We start from the raw sequence: 22,688 nt of genomic DNA on the forward strand, positions 1-22,688 counted from the left end.
AGGAGAGACATGTAACTGGTCATCAAAACCAGGAAACTCTGTTTCAACAAATGTGACGTCGCGGCTTGTAAAGAAGTCGTTTGTGTCCAAGTCATAGAGGTTCCACGCCTTCTTGCCGTAAGGATAGCCGACGAATAGGCATCTACGACTACGAGAACTGAACTTATCTTTAGTTTTAGAACGAGTATGCGCGTAGCACAAGCAACCGAAGACCCGAAGAGCCTCGTAGTTAGGAGGTGAACCGAAGAGAGCTTCATAAGGAGACTTTCCCTGGAGTAGACGAGTCGGAGTCCTATTGATTAAATGAGCTGCCGTGAGAACACTCTGACCCCAAAAGCTGACCGGAAGACGAGCTTGGAAAAGACATGCGCGTGCTACATTAAGAATATGTCTATGTTTTCTCTCGACGCGGCCATTTTGCTGAGGTGTGTCAACGCAGGAAGTCTGTAACTGAATGCCTTGTGAACGAAAGTAAGCTTTAAGAACCATGAATTCAGTACCGTTGTCTGTTCGGACAGTCTTAACAGGCTTGTCAAACTGTCGGACAGACATAGCGCAGAAATTTTGTAGTAAGCTAGCAACTTGTGATTTCTCCAGCATTAAGTAAAGCCAAACTGATCGTGAGAAATCATCAACAACAGTAAGAAAGTAAACAGAGCCGCAAGAAGCAGGAGTTCGATAGGGACCCCATACATCACAGTGAATAAGTGCAAAAGGTTCTGAAGCTTTATTGAAACTTTCTTTAAAACTGTCACGAGTTTGCTTAGCACGAAAACAAATATCACACGGACTTGTGTGTTCGAAATTAAACTGAAAACCATCTAAAACCGGTAAAGAAGATAACACTTGGTAGGAAGGGTGTCCAAGTCGACGATGCCAAAGGACTGAAGAAGACTGTTTCTCTGCGCCAGTACGATGTGCTCGAGCAACTGTAACACCCGTGAAGTAATACACACCCTCTCGTTCCTCACCTGCTCCAATCAGGGTCCTCGTAAAACGGTCCTGTAAAACACAAAGAGTATCAGTAAAGATAGCGATACAACCCGTTTGTCTGAGGAGTTTAGAAACTGAGATCAAGGTGCAATCGAAATCAGGAACATATAGAACATCAAATAAGGAATAGTCTGTGCTAAGACGTAGTGTTCCTGATCGTGTTGCATGAGTTGCACGACCATTCGGGAACCTAACAGAGGAAGGAAGTATATCACGAATATCATGCAATAGACTTATATCGCCAGTCATGTGATGAGAGGCGCCTGTGTCAATAATAACATCTGTTAACTTAGTTTTACCAGACATCTTATCGGTAGAGAGTTGAGTTTGTTGACTCTGTAGGAGTGCAATGAGAGAAGCTATCTGTTCAGATGAAGCTGTCGCATTGCCTGAGAAAGCGGGTGCAGGAGGACGAGAATTAGAGCGTCCACGACCACGTCCGGAGGTAGTTGATCGTCCGCCACGACCACGAGAAGTAGAAGACTGAGCAGAGCGTTGTTGCTCATTGTACCAGTCGGGATAACCATGCAGTAGAAAGCACTCGGAGGACTCATGACCCTTGCGATTGCAGTGTGTACAGAAGCGGTTTGGATCACGGTTCCGGGTTGCAGAAGAAGAAACAGTCGGTGTTGACTCTGTTTTAGCCGAAAAACCGATGATGTCTTGATTTATCTCAGAAGATCGAGTAGTGAGAATGGTCTGTTCAGCCCGTATCACTCGAGAATAAACGGAGTTGAGATCAGGAAGTGGATCTTCATCGATAATTTGAGAGCGAATGGCGCTAAACCGAGATGCATCAAGTCCGAATAAGAACTTATGAACTCTGGCGTCTTCTTTCTCTTTCTCAATAGTAGTAGAAGCAGTGCAGGTGCATGGTTGAGTAGTTTGGAAGTTCTGTAACTCCTCCCATAGTTTAGAAAGCCGGCCATAATATTGCAAGACAGTATCTCCGTTCTGTTTGCAATTGGTGATATCATCTTGTAAGAGATGCTTGCGAACACCATTAGTAACAGAGAATCGCCTCTTAAGAGATTCCCACAGTAGATAGGCATCAGGTACATGACTCACAGTAGAGCGAACAGTAGGATCAATAGAAGTTCTGATCCAACCGACGATCATAGAGTTTGCAGCAGTCCATCGAGCAAGATCTGGGTTTGTCAATGGTTTGGGAATAGATCCATCAATTAAACCAATCTTCTGCTTGGCTTGCAAGGAATTCCAAAACTCTGTTGCCCATTCAGAGTAGTTATCTCCCTTGAGAATCACAGGGGTGATCAGCGAGCCTGGATTATCGGAATGATGAAGACTGTATGGTGTTGCAGGAGTAGAAGAAGCCGTGAGACCAGCCGTAGTAGTAGTCAAGGAATCAGTAGAAGCGGACGTGATAGCACCAGTAGACGTAGAAGAATCAATAGTAGAAGTAGTCATGATAGAACACGTTAATCACGAGTAAAAAAAATTTTAGGTATAAGATCGTTTTGCTCTGATACCATGTAATGAATATGAACTGTATTGACTTTATTAACGTACAAGGTAGAGTTTATATACAAGAGAGTAACCTAGATATCTTAGGAAACGATAAGTACAAATACAATATATGTCATTATCTATAACTACTTATCATTATCTCTATATCAGGAAAAGGAACAATAAGAGAAGGTTGAGTTTAGGGTTTCTTTAACTGTATATAATTGAAGCTTTGAGGAGAACGTGCCAAAAAGAAAGAGACGGAGAAGAAGAAAAAAAGTGTGGAATATTTTGATCTGGTGGGACTCTCTGTTTTCTTTAATTATTAGTTTAATATATAGCGGTGATTACTTTTATTCTCCCGTGTATAAACTTCATATATAATCAAAGATTCGATAGTGATATACTTTATTTAATGATATTATATCTCTTGTTTTTTCATAATGTGATTATACTTTATCTCTTCGTTTTCATAATCTAACTATATTAATAGGTGAATAAGATTGATGGAAAAGCTGTCCACAAGACAAAAAAAATCGACCAATAGGAGGTCTGATTTCGGCAACGTCAAATATGACTTGAAATATAGTGAACTTTCGTATGGGCTTTATAAAAATTATCAGTTTGGCCTATCCCAGCCCATGTGAAGAATGGACAGAGAAACCTACATTGTTTCATGTTTCCAGTTTTTCTCTCTAGACGTTTCCACTTCATCTTCTCCGATGTAAGATTTTTTTTTATAACCTTCTCAATAAATGATGATCTTTAAACCATTCTCGAATGTTTCTTTCCACCTCTCTATGATCCTTCTCCTATATAAAGCTATATGTTTTAACCTAAATCAACCTTAAATCCCAACTCTCCATTGGCACTTTATTCTATACCTAACTGCATGATCTCTACTTTTACTCAACCATCGTCAAATCGAAAATGCAATTCCTCCAGTAAAAGCTCAGTCGCCTTCGAAGCTCCTTCACCGCTGAATCATCATCATCAAGGTTCTTACCATGTGACGTCTCTCACCTTCGTCTACCCGTCGAGAATATATGCAGTAAAAAATCCAGTTCCCGCAAACAGAGAGATCCCGAAGAAGGTTGGTCAATCAATTTTAATCAAACTGATATAAATGATTATGCTAATCTGTTTCCTGTAAACAAAAGATTTATTTGTTGTGTTGGAACCACAAGTGTTTTTCTTTAACCCAGCTATGAATATTTTGTTAACAGATGATATACATACTTAAACTCGGATTTCAAGTGAGGATGGTGGTCTTCTGAAGAAGCTATGCTTTTGTGCGAGGTATAATTCACTTACAAACTTCATCATGTTTGGATAAGATTTAAGATTTTGGTGTTTAGGTTTATATGTGACATTTGAGCTCATGTGTAATTTTGGGGAACAACGAGTGTTTGGGAATTGCTCTAATGGTGCTTCAAGTCATGATTGTAGGATCAGTTATTAATGTTTTGTACTTCTCTTTGTTTGTAGAAAGGATAAGGCTGTGAACACCAGGTCTATGAGACTTTGTATGAAGAGAACAAGGAGCTAGCTCCATGTAAGGTCTGATTCTTTTCCCTCCATTCGCTTTAAAGTTGTGATCTAGCGTGTCTGACGTGAAATCTGTGTTTAGTTCTCTCTCTTTCTGATATAGTGCTTGCAGTTCGTTGACATGTTACTCATCGGGTCAAGAGTTTTAATCCAGTCACATCAACGTGGATTAATTTGTCACCCAAGAGAAGTCAGTAATGCTGCTTGGAGTTGGAAGTTCATAGTAGATTGTTCTTCCTTCTCTTCTGGTATGTATCTCTTGCAATCCAATTTCTCTAAAGATGTTTGCTTCTCTTATTTTTTTCTTTTGAAAGGTGCTTCTTTCTCTGTTTGGAATGTGAAATAGATGACAAAGTTTCCAGCTTTATGTCATTTCATTCAAAAGAAGACCACGATGAGCTACTCAAAGTGTTGTGGGCGTGGACTACATGGTCAAACGGGCTCAAATATTTCAAGGTAAAGACATTGCTACTATCTATATGTTTGGTTATTTGGATGTGACACGATATTGGCTGAAGCAGAGAGGTATAGAAGAAGAGGACGCGAGAGAACAAAGGGAAATGGGGTCTACACCTCCTATGCAAGCCTTTTAAAGCTATGTGAATGATATGGACCCGTTAAGAGTTCATGGAGTTGCAGCTGCTGTCTCACAGTTGTAAGTGTTTGAGATACTAAATACGGGGAAAAAATGTGAGATGAGTTTTGTGTTGTAACTGAAAGAAGAGTTATTTATTTGTTTTTGCAGGAGCAGCGTCTATCACTGTGCAACGAGGCGAATGATCTATAGAATGCAGCAAGTGAACTACAATGAGATATTCAAAGGGAATATGACGAAAAAGTTGGATGCATACAGCCTGTTGAAGATTTATCCGACCAAAGTGAACCGAGTTTACAGTATACTTGTGAAGAAGGGTACTCCTCAGCATTAAAACATCTAAACACATGTATATGGCTCTTTACAGTGTATATTTATGCCTTTTTACAGTATCAGTACCTTTATATTGAACTTGAAGCTAGAATATTGTTATCTTACAAGAAGCTCAGTTACAATTCAATTACTTCCCATCAAGGAATGACCCGGTTCATCATGCTGAGAAGTATCCAGCTCCACCTGCAGTCTACTCTGGGAAACATGGGACAGTTATCATATTAAACATGTATTCTCATCATTGCCACCTCTCACCAGGTGCTTACTATCTCCTTGACGAACAGGTGCTTCCGGCAAACATCCACCGTTCCAGTCAACATTATTTTGTTTGCACTGTAACATACTATTGGACTCAGCTGTTCTGTTAAGTTTGAGGCGGAGATTGCACCACAAAACATTACCCAGACAATTCCTTCACCGTCATTATCTCCATGTTTCATGTTTGAGGTTTATCAGTGAATGACTAACTCCTTCTCTTTATATTGTTGGTGGATGGAAAGTGAAACCAGAGAGAAGTGATTCAGGTGTACAGACATGGAAACTTTTCAATTCCAACAAGAATTAGCTCAAAAAAATATAGTATTTGAAAAAATATGTGTCTGTTTCTTCAGATTAATCGGATTTTGAATGTTCAATCTTAGTTTCATTTAGATTCAGTGTTTTTTTCTTAGCTTTGGAAACCTAATTTCGTTTGAACTCATCTTTTCTTTTTTTTAAAAGTACAATTTTTATCTACCTTGAAAAAGTCATACTAGGTTCATTTTATTAATTACATATATTTGATTGTTTACATAATCTATTAAATATACAACATTTCTAAAAATCCTTAATAATCATAAAGATATTAATAATAAATCAATTTTAACTGAAAATTTAAAATTTAATTTTAAAAAATGTTGAGAATTTTTTTTAACAAAATATTGCTAACTTTTTAATGATTTAATGTTTTGATTTTAAATAAAATTTTATTAGAGAAGAAAAATAAAAAAAATATTATACTTTTATAAATTTTATAACTATAATCTATATTATATTAAATTATATATTTAAAAAATTAAAAGCGACACGCACATATGTGCGGATCAAAGTCTAATAACAAATTATAATAATAATTATTCATTTATTGGACAACGTTTAAAAAATTGTATGAATAAGGAATATAAATATTATTACAATGTTGTTGTATAAAATCTTTTTCAGAAAATTTATCCAGTTGTTTGTAAAAATACTAATATGTATTTATCTCAAACATATATCAATTTCAAACATCAAAATGACAAACTCGAATTTAAAATTTAAAATTTACGTTTTAATGTAATTAAAATTAGGATTAAAATGTCTTACCAGTTATACATAATATAAAAGGTAATTTTCAAAAAAATAAATAAATAATAAATAGGGTATTTATCAAATTATCTCTTTCTATGTTTATTTTGATTTTAAATTAAAATCCATATATTTATTGGATTTTATCGGCTTTTGACCAGAGAAATACCTAGATATATGCAAAGTTGTAGTAAATTTAAAAGTAAAATGTGGCCGGTGTGTTGGTGTTTATTGTAAAATGACCAATATGTACACCCGACACCCACACAAATATAATAATCAGTTCTTAAAACAATTTAACTTGCAAATGTTTTTCTTTTGTAACAGAGGCAAGTTATGTTGTGAAAAATAAAAGAGATTAACTGATTGGATGCTCCGAAGGTCCTTTCTCAAAAAGAAAAAGAAAACTGATTGGATGATCTGTATACATCACCAACAATAATAAACCAAATTTTTTAAGTTAAAGATTAACAAACCATCGTAGAAAAACGTATTAGTTTAAAAGAACAATATTCGTTATCTGTTACTTATTACATGAAGTCCATATTTTTTATTAATCTTATATGTAATTAAAATTAATAATTTTCAATCAAATAATAAACAATTTGGCTATTAAACTTTCAAACTGTCATGCATATGGTTAAACTTAGATTTTCATGCATATATTTAAATTTAAAGTGTTATGCATATATTTAAACTTATATTTATCTTATAATAACATCAAAATAAACTATGCAGAAACTACAATCAAATTAATAGATCTCTATATCGGTTTTTCTAATATTTACACACCTCAACCTATTCTTATTCCTTTCTATAAAATGTAAAAACATTTACAAACTGGTCAAACTAATATATTTATTATGGACATATTTGAGTTAGGAGATGATTAATTGACCCGTATTTTTTTTTTAAATTACAATCCTTCTGCAACTATTGAGATTCATGTCCATTCATCTAGAGTACTTAACCTTGCCGACTGATTATGATTCTGTGTAAAACCAAATGTTCTTATACTTTAATAATATGGTAAATATTATAATAACGAAAGATATCCTAAAAAATCAGAAAATAATAAATATATTGTAAATATAGTATAATTAGTTATATTTTGTTCTAAATTTTAAACCTAAAAAATTGGATATGTTGCTTACATTAAGCATTCTATATACCTAATTTTATGAGATTTACATAATAATATCAAAATAGTATATATAAATAGATATTATTGTTGATAGGATGCCAAATCATGAATGTATACCCTTGATCAAAATTTCATGTTTTATAGTGACATTTTCCGTGCATCGCATTCCTCAAACAATCAACCAACTTTGAGAAGGGATTTCAAATCTCCCCATCACGATATGTATAAGGAGTATTTGGGACATCATAAATTACCATATTCATAATACCCAGATTTGCACAGGCTTCCTCTGCTACGACCACCATTTAAGCCCTATATTAAAATTGTACATATACATATGTATGTAGATTTCCAATTTAATAATATTTGGTTTAAAATATTGGTTTGACACAATAATTGTTCAAATTTATGAACACCTATTGGAAGGTCGGTTCCGCAGAAACATTAAGCCAAATGACCCATATTATTTAGCCGAATGAGATATATATGAATTACCAGGATTCTTCGTCCTACACAATTCACGCCAACGAAAACTCATCTAACTCCCGTATTACATTCGGATCGACCAAGCAACAAGGATGTTGAAAGTTACGGACATATGTCCAATCTTTCCAGTTCAAAACTTCTCTCCTCAAAATTACGAAAGTCTACTGCATTTAGCCACTACACCCACCTACTTACCAGGTAAATCACTTAGCACAATTTCTATTAAACAAACATGGTATCGTAATTAAAAAGGAAAAGAAAAACCATGTGCAGATGTTGTTGGACAAATACTCGTGATGCAAAAAACAAGTCCATACCTTCTAGAGGGGAATACATGGGTCACAGTTGATCTGTTGCTAAATAGGTAATTCTAGACAAGAGAAAGCAACAAAATCACAAATCTTCTTCGTCAATACAACTTTATTTCAGGACGACGATGGTTAAGCTCATATTGTGCAATAAGCAAGCAGCAGATTTTAGCATCCTACAGAAGAAGAAATATAGGAAATTTAAAGTTGTCATCTTCACAAGGATAATTCCTAATCTTTTTAAAGGTAAATAATCTTTTACAAACAAATGAAAATGTTGAACAAATCAATTTATTTCCCCGTCACCGAACCAATAATATATAGTATTTTGCAGGCAAGCTACAACTCAATTCATCACCCGCAACAAATTTCTACTTCAACAAATCAATCGAATACATCAAGCATTTCAAAGGGCGAGTAAGAGATCAAGTAAAAGCATGAAATGAAGTGAGATTTAAGATCACACAAAACCACAAGAGGAGAACTCAAAAGAAAGATTCTATCCAAACATCATTCAATTTTTATTCTCATTCACACATAACTTCATACTTGGATTTATTTAGTTTTTTTTAAAAAACTTATCATTGTTGTTTAATTTTAAATTTTTTCTCCAGTTAAATACCCAGTATTAGCCATTCGACTATCTAAAATTTATTTATTTTTCAAGCAACCCGTTCTCTGGTTAAATACCTACGACTATTTCTTGACGATGGTTTCTTTGAAGAAATCTTGGCTCTCAAGAAACAAGATCTCTAGCCTCATTCCTATCTCCTTCGTCACTAGGCTGCCTGATCTAATAACATTGATCTTCGACCAACCGACTAAACAGAGAGAGCTAAAAAGTAACAATAAAGAGCTAAGAACTTCCATCACCATAAATGTCTTACTTACCAATCATAGAAAATAGTAATATATCAAAAAATTGTTATTATAAAAAATCACAACTAACAAAATCTTCTTAATACCAATGATTACAAACACATGATCCACATTATATTTATTTTTTATGGTACATATTGAAGCTTCTCATCTCCAAATGACTTGGTAACTATATCAGAAGATATTCACAAAATTTCCATTATTTTGGATAATTCAATGCTCATACTCCAAACAAACAAATTGAAACTTAAAATAAAAATTCACAATACACCAACTTATCCGCGCGTAGCGCGGAAACCGGATCTAGTTTTAATAAAAATAAACGATCGTTATCATTCTCTACCTAATAATTGGATAATTATTTAATTTTTAACTTCACCAAGTGGAATGATCAATAATATTGATACTTCTTATATTCTGCATTAAATATACTTTTTGATAAGCTTTATAATTCACGGTAAATTTATTTGATGATTCTCTCCACTTTTTACTAGATGATGTTTTAGGATTATTTACATTTATTTTAAAGGAATATTTACATATATCTTTTACATTTAAAAAAGGATTATTTACATATATATTTCTTACATTTTATAAACAAAAAATTAATTATTTATCTAATTACACTTTGATCAATATTAAACCTAGTATTAATGTCCATATAAAATAATAAGTAATAAGTTTAACATTGAAAATTAAAAATTATCATCTAGTGTAGAATAAAAAAAAATTCTTCTCAAACATATTTTAGTGAAATAAGATAATATAATATCTAAGTTATTCTTACTTGGCTAAAAACATAAAAACTCTCTTTCTTTAAAGATGTCTGATAGAACATTTTAGTACATCACTCGAGAGATGAAACTGATGAGATGGTTTATGTTTGTTTGTTTCAGTAGATACAAAGGATTCTAAAACCAAAAGAAAAGTTGTGCAAAGTAGGAACAGTGGCTATATAGCTTTTCAAGAGAGTACATTGATAATAATAATGTCTGTCACATCCTTGAGTAACCAAAGCTATCACCGTACTGAGACATGAACTCATCATTGAACTTCTTGAAACTTTCCATAATCTCTGGCATCTCTTCTTCTGCAGGCAGAATCGTTGTCCGCAGATGAAACACCCTGGAATCAAACACAAGAAACCAAGTTGAGCCTCAAAAGAAGATTTACAAGAATCACAAGTCTGAAATTTTTTTTCCAACTCACCCTTCTTTCTGTCCAAATCCAGAGCCAGGAACAGTGGAGATTCCCGTGGCTTCTAAGAGCTTGAGGCAGTAGAAAACGTCAGGGACTTTACCAGCTTGTTTCGCCGCTTGGATTGCCTTGGACGGCAACTTTATCTGAGGAAACGAATACATTGCACCTTCAGTAAAGTTACATACCACGTTCTTGCAGCTGTTGAACCCATCAGTCATGATCCTTGCTCTTCTCCTCAGTGACTCTAGTATTCCCTTGCTGTTAAAATAAGTTTTTTTCTGAGATATCTTGATCTTTCATCAATGCAATGTTTATCTAGAGTATTAACATACCTTTCACGAACGAATTGGTCATAAGAAATGTCTCCAGGCTTTGGTGGACTAACCATTAAACCCATCTACATAAAGACAAAACCATAAAGGCTTTCTTCAGCCAAGGAACCGTTTTAATTTAACTAAGAAACTAAACAAGAGAGCTTACAAATATCTGAGCAGAGACGTTGGGACTAAGAGCTATAGATGCAACCTTGTATATCTCCTCAACAGTCTGACATTAACCAAAAAAACTATTAGCAGTGACTTGAAGTACAAGTTATAAACAAAACAAAGACGGTCAGGCACACAAACCCTAGGAGGGATATTAGTCATCTCGAAGTAACCACCTCGTTGCCCACATTCACCCCAGTATCCTTTGGAAACTGTGTGGAAAGATATGAGCTGAACTTCTTTGCTTAACGGTGCTCCCATATCCATCAAAACCTTTTTTTTAAGACAAAGGATTAGTCTCTCATATATAGTAATGAACACAAAATGAAAATGATTTTTACTTTCTTGGAACTGATGAAGGGTCTCTCATCTTGGTATATGTTCTGCTGATACACTTCGTCTCCAAGAAGAACCAATCTCTCGTCACAACAGAACTTCAATATCTCTCTTAAGTTAGCCTCGCTGAGACACTGACCGGTAGGGTTTCCGGGGTTAATGATCACCATTGCCCTTACCTGGTCATTAACCATAAAGAAGCCTATGCATCAACGGATATGGGAGGGAGAGAGAGAGAAAGAATATACTTACTGTTATCCCTTGAGAGCGAGCCTGAGAAACAGACTGGCGAAGATTGTTAACATCAAGCCCCCAGTTGTCAGTCTCTTCGAGATAGTAAGGAACAAGAGTGCCTCCTAACAGAGATATGGTAGCTGAGTAGAGTGGATACTGTGGAACTGGAACCAGAATCTGCCAAAACCAAGAAAAGCTTGTGAGAATTAATGGTCTCATATCAAATTTGCTAAAAGCTATAGAGAGAGAGGAAACAAGTTCATTACACCGTCTTTCTGGTCGCGTATGATACAATTCAAGATTTGCATGACACCTTTGCTAGCTCCATCAGTTAGAAATATGAGTTCCGGGTCGCTTGGATACCCGTCACGCCGTTGGATGAACTCAGCAACTTCCTTTCGAACTCCTGGAAGGCCTCTCGAGTCACTGTAAGCACCTGATTCAAAGATTTAAAGAGCAAGATTTGTTTCACTTGTATATATACATAAGCAATAGAAGATAGCTCTACTGAGTTATTATGTGTGGTGAAGGGCATACCAAGACCACCAGAGGTCAAGGAAAGATAATGCTTAGCTCTTGAAATAGCGTCTGCTGGGAATATCATGCCAACGTTTGGATTGTCTAGGAGAAACGGAGCTTGGCATAGAGCAACCACCTGGCGAGGAAACGTAAGAGGCTTCTGTCCTAACGCATGAGGGTTCCCAACGTTGGTGAAAATGATCTGCATATATATATTGATCATGTTAATAATAAGAGCAAGGTGAAAAAAGCGCATGAAGGAATTTGCAAAAGGGTAAATATATAAACAAGAAGAAGATGTTACTTTTTTGCCTTCTTTCTGAAGCTCGGAAGCACGGAGATAGAGTTCCCCTCTGACTGCATACTGACAGTTCTTGACGTTTTCATTCAGTGACTCGTAGTCTAATGCCTTGTGAGACATTTTCAGAGTTTGACTTTCAAAATACTTAATAAACAACACCTTCTACAAAACCAATATAAGCAAAAAATTAAATTATAAAGACCATAACAGAGTTTATAACGAGACTAATCATAAAGTAAAACAGAGCTAAACCGTTATTTCTAACTATTCATAACACAAGATTCATGATCTAGAAAAAACAGAGATTTGACTTTTTGGGTCGATCACGAGAGAACATATTAACTTGTTCCCCCACGTAGAGATTGAACCCCACAACTGAAAGTGATCCACAAGGAACAACTTCAAAAAAAAGTTATCAATCTTGATACTCACCTAACTTTGGGCTCAGTTTCGTCACCTCCAAAGTACAGAACTGCAAGACTTGGGTGCGCTTATTGCAATTACTTTATTTATATACGATAACAAAAATAATATGTGTAAATAATTAAATATTCAGCAGATTACAAATGTGTGTCTGACGTGAATTTGGGACACTCGTCAAGATCAGATCATGAGCGCAAAAAAAAAAGACGAAACAAAGTCTCTTTGTAGCTTTATGCGTATCGATTCTTTATTGCTCCTACAAAACGGATAAACAAAACCCAGAGACTTTGTATGGACTCTGTTTTTTTTTTTAATATAATATATACTTTTGTGACACAACAAATAGAACTGTCCCAAGTTCATTCTCCCGACACAGACTCTTTTGTATCTTTACTATTGTCCTCAACACAAAGAGAATCACTCAAAGAAACACACATCACAAATAACACTTTCTTCACCAGATTTATGTTACATACATTATTCACCACTCTTTTAAAGCACTCAGTTTTCAACAACAAACAATAGCGGCAGACATTTTCTCCGTATGCTTCTCTCTATTCCGTGTATGGTTTTTGATCAAGACTCCAGATTGTTTTGAACTATTTTCATCTTGCGTGAGATCTCTATGTAATTCAAAAGTTTCTTTAGAGCCTGTCCCACTGTCAGTACCTTCCTTTGATTCTCTCCATTGCTACAGTGACATCATCTGCACCGTCACATCACAATTAATGATCCACAATCCCAGCATTTAGGACGATTCAATCAGACCAGTTACCGTTAAAAAAGGAAATTCAAACAGGTTGTCTGCCTACTGAGATCAGTCACATTCTTTGAAGCCAGGTTTATTTAATAAGGGGCTGAAATTTCTGTAGGCCCACTCTGAATGGTTTCCTTTGAAGCCTATTACAGGATGGGCTTATTGAACCCAAATAAATCATCTTTACTCACAAAACTCATAAAATAAATATATAACCTTTAACCCAAACAAGTGCCTGATCGTGTAGCTCATTTGGTTTGTGGGCTGTGCTCCACCTCATGGGTTCGATCATGGCAGAGAATAGAGAGAGAGAGAGAGATAGAAAGAGGAGGATGATGTTGTGACTTACCAATGAGGTATTCCAAAATACCTCTCTTTTATATCTGGTGTTTTTTAATTATTATACAAATTATCTTCTTATTTTCTTTTCCATTCAGCACATTTTATTGGATTTTATAGATATCAATCTTTTAGATTTAAATTCTTTTCTATAAGATTCATTCCTAAGATTTGGATAAGTTGAAACTGGAACCAATTACCTAAAAGTAAATTATAAAATTCCACCTTAATATATTTTACATATAGAAAGGTCCACATAGAGTGAACTTTTATTAATTCTACATATTCTTGATAACTGAGTATAAAATATTTTTTTTAAATAGCTAAATCATTCAATATTTTATTTTCATTTGTTTATAACTCCAAATCATTTTGTTTCTGTTCGTATGGAAAGCAAATAGAAAATACTTGTTACTGAAAAAATATTATTAAATATTAAGATGTTATCATATTAATTAGACATATGATTTTGAACATAATAATTAATCAGTTCAGTTATTCATTTTACTATATTAAGATGTATATATGTGCCAAATTGAACCATATTTAGTTTTGTTCTAGTTAAATTAAAATCAAATTTTTTTTGTTAATTGTATTTATTTCGGTTCTACATCTTTACTTTACTTGTTGGTATATAAAATTATATGACACCTGTTGTTTGATTTCTGAAAAAAATAGAAAACAAAAGATGTGTTGATAGATTGAAATTGAATTAGCAAAAAGCAATTAATCTTTTGAAAACACATGCATGTATATAAAAGTTTACAAATTTAAGTAAATTATAATGATGAGTTAATATTATTTATAAAATTTTAATTTAGTTAGAATTTGTATATAACTAAATAGAAGCTTTGTTTACTATTTGAATTAGATAAGTGATTTATGGTATAAAATTATAAATTGGTTTGACAATTCATGCAGGATAAGCTAAAAACTACTAGTAAAAAGCCCTTAGTTATATGGCTTTTTCATAACCATTAACTATACATATGAAATGAAAGCTTTTTTATAGGTCAATACTTTTAATGAGCTTCATGTCGGCAAGCCTCTCGAGAAACACATTGAAAACATCTTCACGACTAAGCATACTGACTCTAACACGCTTCTTGTCAGAACCACAACGCTCTCCTGCTCTGCTCATAACCTTATGTCTCCTCAATTCGTTAACCAGATCCGTCTCTTCTTTCGTCCCCAGCCACGCAAACGCTACAACCAAAATTCAAAACACCGAACGTTGCGTCTTAGTCAAATTACAAAACAAGCATCAGTTACAACGACACAAAAACACTTGTCGTCTATAGTGAATAATTTTCTTTTAATTACCAGGATAAGATCCGAGTGTTTTGCCAAAAAAGTTGCAATAAGCTTCAGGGTATTTAGGAAGACAGAAGACATTGCTTTCCTTCACCACTCCACGAAGCTTTTCCCAACGGTTCTTCATCATCTCATGACCATACTTGAAGAAGTTCTCGGTTTCGCTCTTACATGTCTCCTTAAGAACGTTGAGAATCTTAGCGGTTCGAATCTGTGACTCCTTAGACACACCAATGGAGTTCACAATTATGTACTCAACCATCTTCTTTGCCACCTCCTTGTCCTTCACTAATGCCCACCTTCACCAGCCAAACAAATTTAAAAAGCCCATTCGTTAGGTTTAATGATATATTGTTCTAATTAAGTTTAAAGGGTTTAATGATCAGGATCCTAAATCTAATGGTCATATTACTCAGGTTCAAATTCAGTAAACATGCATGTGCAACCCAAATCTAGTTTTATGCACATCATAAATGAAAGAAACTAATGCATAACCCACAATATCTTACCCGATGCGGGACCCAGCGTGGCCGGTGATCTTGGAGAAAGTGAAGAGCATGATATCATGGTCTTGACGGCGAGTGATGGGAGTGTAGTGTGGCCAGTAATAGGCAAAGTCATAGATCACTTTGCCTTCGTCCTCGTCTGGACGGTTCACCACCGTCTCTCTGATGGTGCCGTCTGGGTTATTTGGTGATGTCACCAGCTCTATGTAAGGACCTTTCTTGTCGAAATCCCACGCGTCTCCTTCCCACTTGTACATACCCGACCGGACATACGTTGTCTCCTCCACATACGTCTGTTCAATATTAAAATTTTATATTATATCCTCAAAATAAAATTATTAAGAAGAGAAGAATGGTTTTTGGTAAAAGCGAGAAAAAGAAGTGGGGACATGAGCATGTTACTGATGTCTTCGCACATGAATCCACAGCACATGTGGTATGAAGAAGGAAAAGTGTTTTTTTTAATGTACAAGAATGAAAAGGATTGGTGGATGTGTAGTGTTCGAGATACATGTCTGTCGCTGTGTCTTTTAGATCTCCAATCTTCTATTTATAAATGAGACCCCCCCCCCTCCTAAATCTTCACAACAAATCAATCTTATTAAAACAGAAACATTCTGTTGGACCTAACATGGAATTTTGTAAGTTTTTAAATTAAATACACTTTTATACTTTATAATTAAATCTACATTAAATTATTAATGTTCCTTTCTTTATACTATTATCCATGTTTTCAAACAATATACTTATTTCTTTATACTACTATCAATGTTTCCAAACAATATATTTTTATACTACTATCAATGTTTCCAAACAATACAATAATTAATCTTAGTTATTTTATATCTATCATTTCTCTTAAAATTTTGTAGAAACGTCATAATTTTATAAATTGCAAAATAATAAACTTTAAAATTTGGATTATAAGATTACAAATTATGAAACTATTATAATTTAAATCAAATTAGATTACATATCGGTCATCCAACAGTTCAATCGGTTAGTCTCGGATTTTAATGATTTTTTTTAATATGAATATTTTAAAAACTTAAATTGAATTGTTAGATCTCCGGATTAACCGGTATAATCACAATCGGGTTGAATGAAAAAACACTGATTTAAATGCAAAAATATTCTAAACACACTCTTTGAAATTACCAAAATATTTGTTATATTATTAGTGAAATTTTTCATCGTAAAATATTTCGCGCTTCTAAGCGCGGGTCAAAATCTAGTAATCTTTAATTTTAAAACGACTTATACATTAGATTGAAAATTATAATGAAAACCATAGAATAAGACGTAGCTAGTGAATTATTTCTAAACGTTTATTTTACTTAGACAAAAGGAGAAACTACTTCTTTGATATATGACATCCTGAATATCTAGATGATTTATATATTCTTGTAATGTTTAGATTTAGTTTATTATCTAGATGATTTTAAGAAACTGCTCTCTGATGGCGAGCCACGTTCAAATATCTACAATTATTTCTCAACTGAAAGTTTAAATTAACAAAAGCAAAGCATTCAAGATATATCTCGACTTGATCCAGAATTTGACTAGCTAAATAATCGGCTTAATAGTCTAATATATTTTTGTTAGTTGCTTAAATGTTAGTTGCTTGAATAACAACTAATAAAAAGGAAGATTTAAAATAATTAAAAACAAAAGATATACGAGGAGGAGGAGGAGAAGAAGAGTTTGGTTTATTAGTTGTGGGGACTTACGGAATAATAAGGTGCGGCGGCGACGACACTAACAGGTTGGGTCCCAGCGAGTGAAGATAGTGCATGGACGGCCGCTTGACAAAGCTGCGTCGAACCAGTCCCAACCACGATGTATCTATCCTCCGTCGCTGCGTTTCCGACCGCATCATGCAACTCCTTGATGGCTTCCGCAAGCTCCGGCTCAAGGAACCAACACATGCTGTTCACGTCGCTGAAGTAACTCATCAGATCACAACCACGTATCGTCACCGTACACCTGTCACCAATCTTCCTCCAGTATTCTTCATACGCCGTTGGATCTCCACTGCAATAATTTTTTTATAAAAGATTTTTATTCGATTTTTTAGCCGATGACTTTGCAATGCGGTTAGTGAAATTAAATTAAAAGAAAAAGCTTACTGATCCAGATTGATGACGGAATCTGACAAGGAGATGTTATTTATGTTCTCCAGTTTCACCATCTTCTTCTTCTTCTTCTTCTTCTTCTTCTTCTTCTTCTCGGTTTTGCTTATATTTTGCTTGGTTTGTACTTTGTAACAGTGTTTAATGATTAGAGAATAGTGCAGATGAGAGTGTATTTATAGAAGGAACGCGATTTATTATTTTATTATTAGCTTTCTTTTCTTGAAGAAAAATTGGAAAGGGTGGCGTGTTCAGCTTTAAACGGGGAAAATCTTATAAATCCTAGGAGTCAATAATATTAGGGGTGGTAACATCGAATAGTACCGAAAATTTATCGAATACTACCCAAATTTTATGTATCCGAGATTTTTTTGCATTTTACGGATATTCAATTTTATGATTTTTTTTTTAATTTTAGAAAATATTTAGAAAATTTACAGATATTACGATTATTTACAGATATTTACGAATATCTTATCCACTTTGTTCAGTGTAAATAAATTTAGACAAAACTATAAAAATTTATTTTCAGATAGAAGCTTTAATATAATATAGAATATAAAATAAATATTATTGAAACTATATGTTTCATAAATTTTTTTAAAAATTAACTAAATATTCTTGTCAAACATGAAATTTTACAAGATTTATAGTTTTTATGAAGATTTTATATTCATTACTTAATTTAATACTTCTATAAGTAATTTTATAAATAAAACTAATAAGTTATATGTTAAAATAATAGTTAACTAAATTATACATTTAAACTTCTATATTGTACATATACATATATTTATATAAAAGTCAGAGCTGATCAGATATATAACTTTCAAATTTTTAATATTTGCGATTTATTCCGTTTTTAAAGGATATTAATTTTAATATTTTTTTTACTTTGCAGACTTATTAATATTCGAAATTTTTAGATTGAATTGAAAGAATAACGAATCAAATCAAAATTAATAAATAAAAAAGTCCAACCCTTTAGAATATGACATTTTAATGGGAAAAAACAAAAAAAATAAAAGTAGCTGCCAATATACAGAAATATAATATTATCTTTTGAAAGTTTTTCTTTTTCAAAAACATGTCCCATAACAAATTTTAAATTTCTTAAAAAATATTTTTTCAAGAAATCTGCAACATTAATTTATAATTTTGATTTTATGCTTTTGACATTTGCAGTAATATCATTGGAAACTTTAAATATCAGATATATATATATTCAATAATATTAGGAGTCAATAATATTATAAATATCTTTTATATAAAAATTATAAATTAAATAATTAATGGAACTATATGTTTATAAATTTTTAAAATTAATAATTTTCTTATAATTTTTAAAGAAAAATTGTAGTTTTATATAAAGATTTTATATTCTTTTTAAATTTAATATTTTTAAAAGTAACTTTTAAAATAAAATTTAATAAATTATATGTTAAATAATATTATACATTTAAAACTCTATATTCAATTGTAGATATATATTTATTTGTATAAAAGTCGGAGCGGATCTTTTATCCATCTTAAATTTTTTAGTATTTATTATTTGTTTCGTACGGAGATTTACGACCGAAAAAATTAAAATTAATGGATAAAATATTCAGTCTTAGATACGAGAAAAGGCTAAACATGTGGCAAGGCTAAACTATGTTACTAGTAATAACTTTTCATTTTTATTTAAAAATTAAATGTTATAAAAATTGAAATCAAAACGCATGTGGTCAAAAGTTCAACGGAAGTAAGTGGAATACATTTGAATTTTTAGTATATGCTACAAGATGTGATTTGAGTCTTGATTTGTTATGTTACATTTTATATGTTATTTCTATTTATAAATTTAAAAAATCATTTAATATTAGTATTATTATATTTAAATATATAAATATATTAGTATTGTACACATGTATTATTTAGTTGGTAAAACTAATTAAGCTAAAATTCATTACTATAAATAATATATATAAAAATGATAAATATCAAATGTGTTATATATACTTCATTTATAATTTTTACATGTTTTATATTAATAAAATATATATTATATGTAGCAGATACATTACTATTTTAAAAATTTTGAACTATAGTTTATTCCACAGATTTTAATATGTAAAATATAAATATATTCTATATATTCCACAGTTACATTGTTCAATACATATTAACATTCATATTATGTTTTGAATTGTTTATTTTAAACTAATTTTAACTATTTCACATTATTAGTTTTTTAAAATAAACTGCAATTAAACTATACTGCAATATTTGAATTTATTGTTCCGCACCGCACAATCGTTGTTATCAGTAGAGTTTAAAATATACTATGGTGCCAAAACACTATATCGACCTTGTCTTGTCAAATGCGTTTTATCGACTAGACTATGATAAACCTACCATTTTAAAGTTGTTGCGGATAAAAGAATTCTAGAAGTCTGCGTGCTACACTAAAATTTACCAAATTAATTTCGATCATGAGTTTAAGGTATGTCTTTTTGAAGGATCGTGTTAGCACGTGGAAAGGTTCGATATGATTATGTGCCTTCTATATTAGCTTTGACTTTAAATTTTTAAATTGTCCACTCTCGGATAATTGCAGTTTCACCTTCCTTTTAATCTATTCTATTAATTTTCCAGCATGACCAGTTGATATCATGTTGAATCCACTTTTTAAATTTTACTTTTTACTAATTAACTACCATTAATCACATATAAATATACTCCAATACTTGCACGTAATTTTTCAGTTTATTAAAACTTCTCTTTCCTATATTCTAGGAAAATATTTTTGTTCAACTTATAAACCCACGTTTTTGAATAACAACCGCCAGTATTTGGCATATAATTATATAGACTTTGTATTTTATAACCTTTCCTATCTCTTACTTCCTATAATTTTGGAATCCAACTTTGAGTAGAAATAAACCACGTACACATTAATTATATATCTAAACAAAGAAAGAATATTTGATTCTTTGATTCCCCATGCCTCATACCATTATGTATATATATATTATCAATAACAATTAATAGCATTTATATTACTATGTTCACATATAAATAAATAAATATGCCAACTTTTGTTTTAAATTTATGGATAAAATATTTGGGTAATTTGATTAATAAATAGTATTTTAGTATATATAGTTATTTAGAAACTAAATAAAATTAATATTTGTGGGTATATAATCTTATTTTAAAAATTTGGATGTATTTGGTTTGCGGTTTAGTTCCGGTTCAAAAGGTGGGTATATTTGAAAAAATCGATTTCCGGAAGCGGATTATGTATATTTTATTTGTGAAGGGTGCGGATTGGTAGATTTTGGATTGTAGGTATCCACAACCCGAAAAGTATTTTAAAAATAAAAAGAAAAGTAATTTTTTAAAAATATGGTAATTTAAAAAAGAAATTTAAATTTTAAAAATATATATTTTTATTATAAATATATTTTTATAATAATTAAATTAAATAATTATTTTTTAAAAATTATAACCCGCTGATAACTGCCAAATTAAATGGGCAGGTGCCAGTACAAATTATTTGTTTGAAGGTTGTGCGGATCATATTTTTGACCAAAACAAAATTGAAATCTCCGGTTTGGCGGGTTCGACCGGCAACCCATCCCTAAAAGAGCGTATACCGGATCTGCCAAGTTTAATGGGAGGGTGCCAGCACAAATTATTTGTTTGCAGATTGTGCGGGTCCTATTTTTGACCAAAACAAAACTGAAATCCGCGGGTTAGCGGGTTCGACCGGCAACCCAGCCCTAACAGAGCATATACCAGATTATTTTTCAAATTTCTATTATTTAAATTAATATTTATACACAAATATGATTACAAATAAAAAAATAAAAATTTAATCATAAAAAACACAAATATGAAAATTAAATTAAAACAAAAAATATACCCGCCCTTTAAAGGGCGGGTCAAAATCTAGTTCTCCTTAAATGTTTTATAATATTCTAATTTTGTAAGCAATATACTCTCTGCAAGTGTTGCCAAATGGCGGGCTTACGTAGTTAAAACGTTGAGGAAAAGGACAAGAACATGATTAGTCGGTTTGCATGCTTCGTGCTCCCACTTCACTCGCCGTTGTTCTTGTTTCTTGTCGTCGTTAATTAAACAAACAGATTCAAATCATATTCTCACGTTCTTTCATATGGATTAGTCCCGAGTTTTTTTAATTTCTTCTTAAGATAAGTCCCGAGTTCCGACACATGAAACTTGATACTTGTAATTATATTCTCTCTCTAAACTCATTCGCTCTGTCTTCTCTCTAGACCTCCGTCGCGATTAAAAGCTTCCGGTCGGCGGTTTGGCTCCCACAGCCACCGCCGGTCCGGTGCCCCATAATTTTTTTCTTTTCTATTTCTTCTGTATGTGTTTAGTGGTGGGGATGGATCAATCGACTCTCCTGTTTTTCTGTTTTTCTCGGCTCCGGAATGAGAAGGCTCTTAGCTCACTCATCACCGGCTTGTGTTTCTAGCCCCGCATCTTTCAATAGATGGTGGACTGGCGTCTTAACACTGGAGCTGTGTCGTTTCCTTTGAGGTGGTGATCGCCGGCTTGCGTCTCCGTGGAAGTGCTCGCACTGTAAGAAGGTTTCTACTTGTGGGTGGTGGTCGGGCTTGGAAGAGATCTCGAGTCCTTTAATCGATGGACGCTCTCTAAAGCTCCGGCGTGTGTCGAAGAAACTGAATCCCAAAGTTGGTGGCTACGTTCCGGTGGAGAGACGGCCGATACTCCTGACGGCGTTTTTCCAGTCATCAGAGATGATGAATCTTCAACTACCGCCACACGTTTCTTCTTAGGGTTAGTGTCAATACGTGGAGTGGTGGGCGGTGGGGTGAGTTAGGTCAAAATTTTTTTGGGCCTGGAAACTATTGGTTTTTTTTTGGGCCTGTTTTGTTTTGTTGTGGTGTTTGGGCTCGGGTTCGGTGGACCGAGTTTGTATGTAATGACCTTTGGCTTTTTGGCTTTTTAATAATATTACTAGGATATGATCCACGCTTTGCGCGGGGTGAAAGAAATAATGAATAGTTTTACGTAGATAATATTAA

The 22,688-nt window shown here is 33.1% G+C and overlaps 2 protein-coding genes and 1 long non-coding RNA gene across 10 annotated transcripts; 1 reads left to right on the top strand and 2 right to left on the bottom strand.

Moving 5' to 3' along the window:
- The first annotated feature begins 3,020 nt into the window (after positions 1–3,020).
- LOC108841531 (uncharacterized) lies at positions 3,021–5,063 on the top strand. Of its 8 annotated transcripts, none has more exons than XR_008938767.1 (7): positions 3,021–3,184; positions 3,406–3,553; positions 3,687–3,759; positions 3,949–4,256; positions 4,323–4,464; positions 4,530–4,663; positions 4,754–5,063. It is a non-coding gene; the product is annotated as an uncharacterized LOC108841531 (long non-coding RNA). The 8 variants fall into 8 exon arrangements; XR_008938768.1 differs by having other exon boundaries at positions 3,032–3,553; positions 3,949–4,015; positions 4,091–4,256; XR_008938764.1 differs by having other exon boundaries at positions 3,034–3,553; positions 3,949–4,020; positions 4,091–4,256.
- Positions 5,064–9,871: 4,808 nt separating this feature from the next.
- Positions 9,872–12,751, bottom strand: LOC108825821 (glutamate--glyoxylate aminotransferase 2). Its single transcript, XM_018599171.2, has 11 exons — positions 12,587–12,751; positions 12,158–12,316; positions 11,872–12,055; positions 11,601–11,770; positions 11,353–11,511; positions 11,106–11,279; positions 10,906–11,037; positions 10,760–10,825; positions 10,612–10,676; positions 10,289–10,537; positions 9,872–10,204 (listed from the first exon to the last, which is right to left on the bottom strand). The coding sequence occupies exons 2-11, from the start codon at positions 12,272–12,274 to the stop codon at positions 10,075–10,077; spliced, it is 1,446 nt and encodes a 481-aa protein (XP_018454673.1). The 5' UTR covers positions 12,275–12,316; positions 12,587–12,751; the 3' UTR covers positions 9,872–10,074.
- Positions 12,752–14,508: 1,757 nt separating this feature from the next.
- LOC108826645 (L-tryptophan--pyruvate aminotransferase 1) lies at positions 14,509–17,819 on the bottom strand. The gene is made up of 5 exons (XM_056994166.1): positions 17,623–17,819; positions 17,224–17,527; positions 15,497–15,786; positions 14,997–15,286; positions 14,509–14,879 (listed from the first exon to the last, which is right to left on the bottom strand). Exons 1-5 carry the CDS (start codon positions 17,682–17,684, stop codon positions 14,680–14,682), a joined length of 1,146 nt encoding a protein of 381 aa, XP_056850146.1. The 5' UTR covers positions 17,685–17,819; the 3' UTR covers positions 14,509–14,679.
- Positions 17,820–22,688: the final 4,869 nt, after the last annotated feature.

Source organism: Raphanus sativus, chromosome 9 (assembly GCF_000801105.2).
Source record: "Raphanus sativus cultivar WK10039 chromosome 9, ASM80110v3, whole genome shotgun sequence".
Lineage (NCBI taxonomy): Eukaryota > Viridiplantae > Streptophyta > Magnoliopsida > Brassicales > Brassicaceae > Raphanus > Raphanus sativus.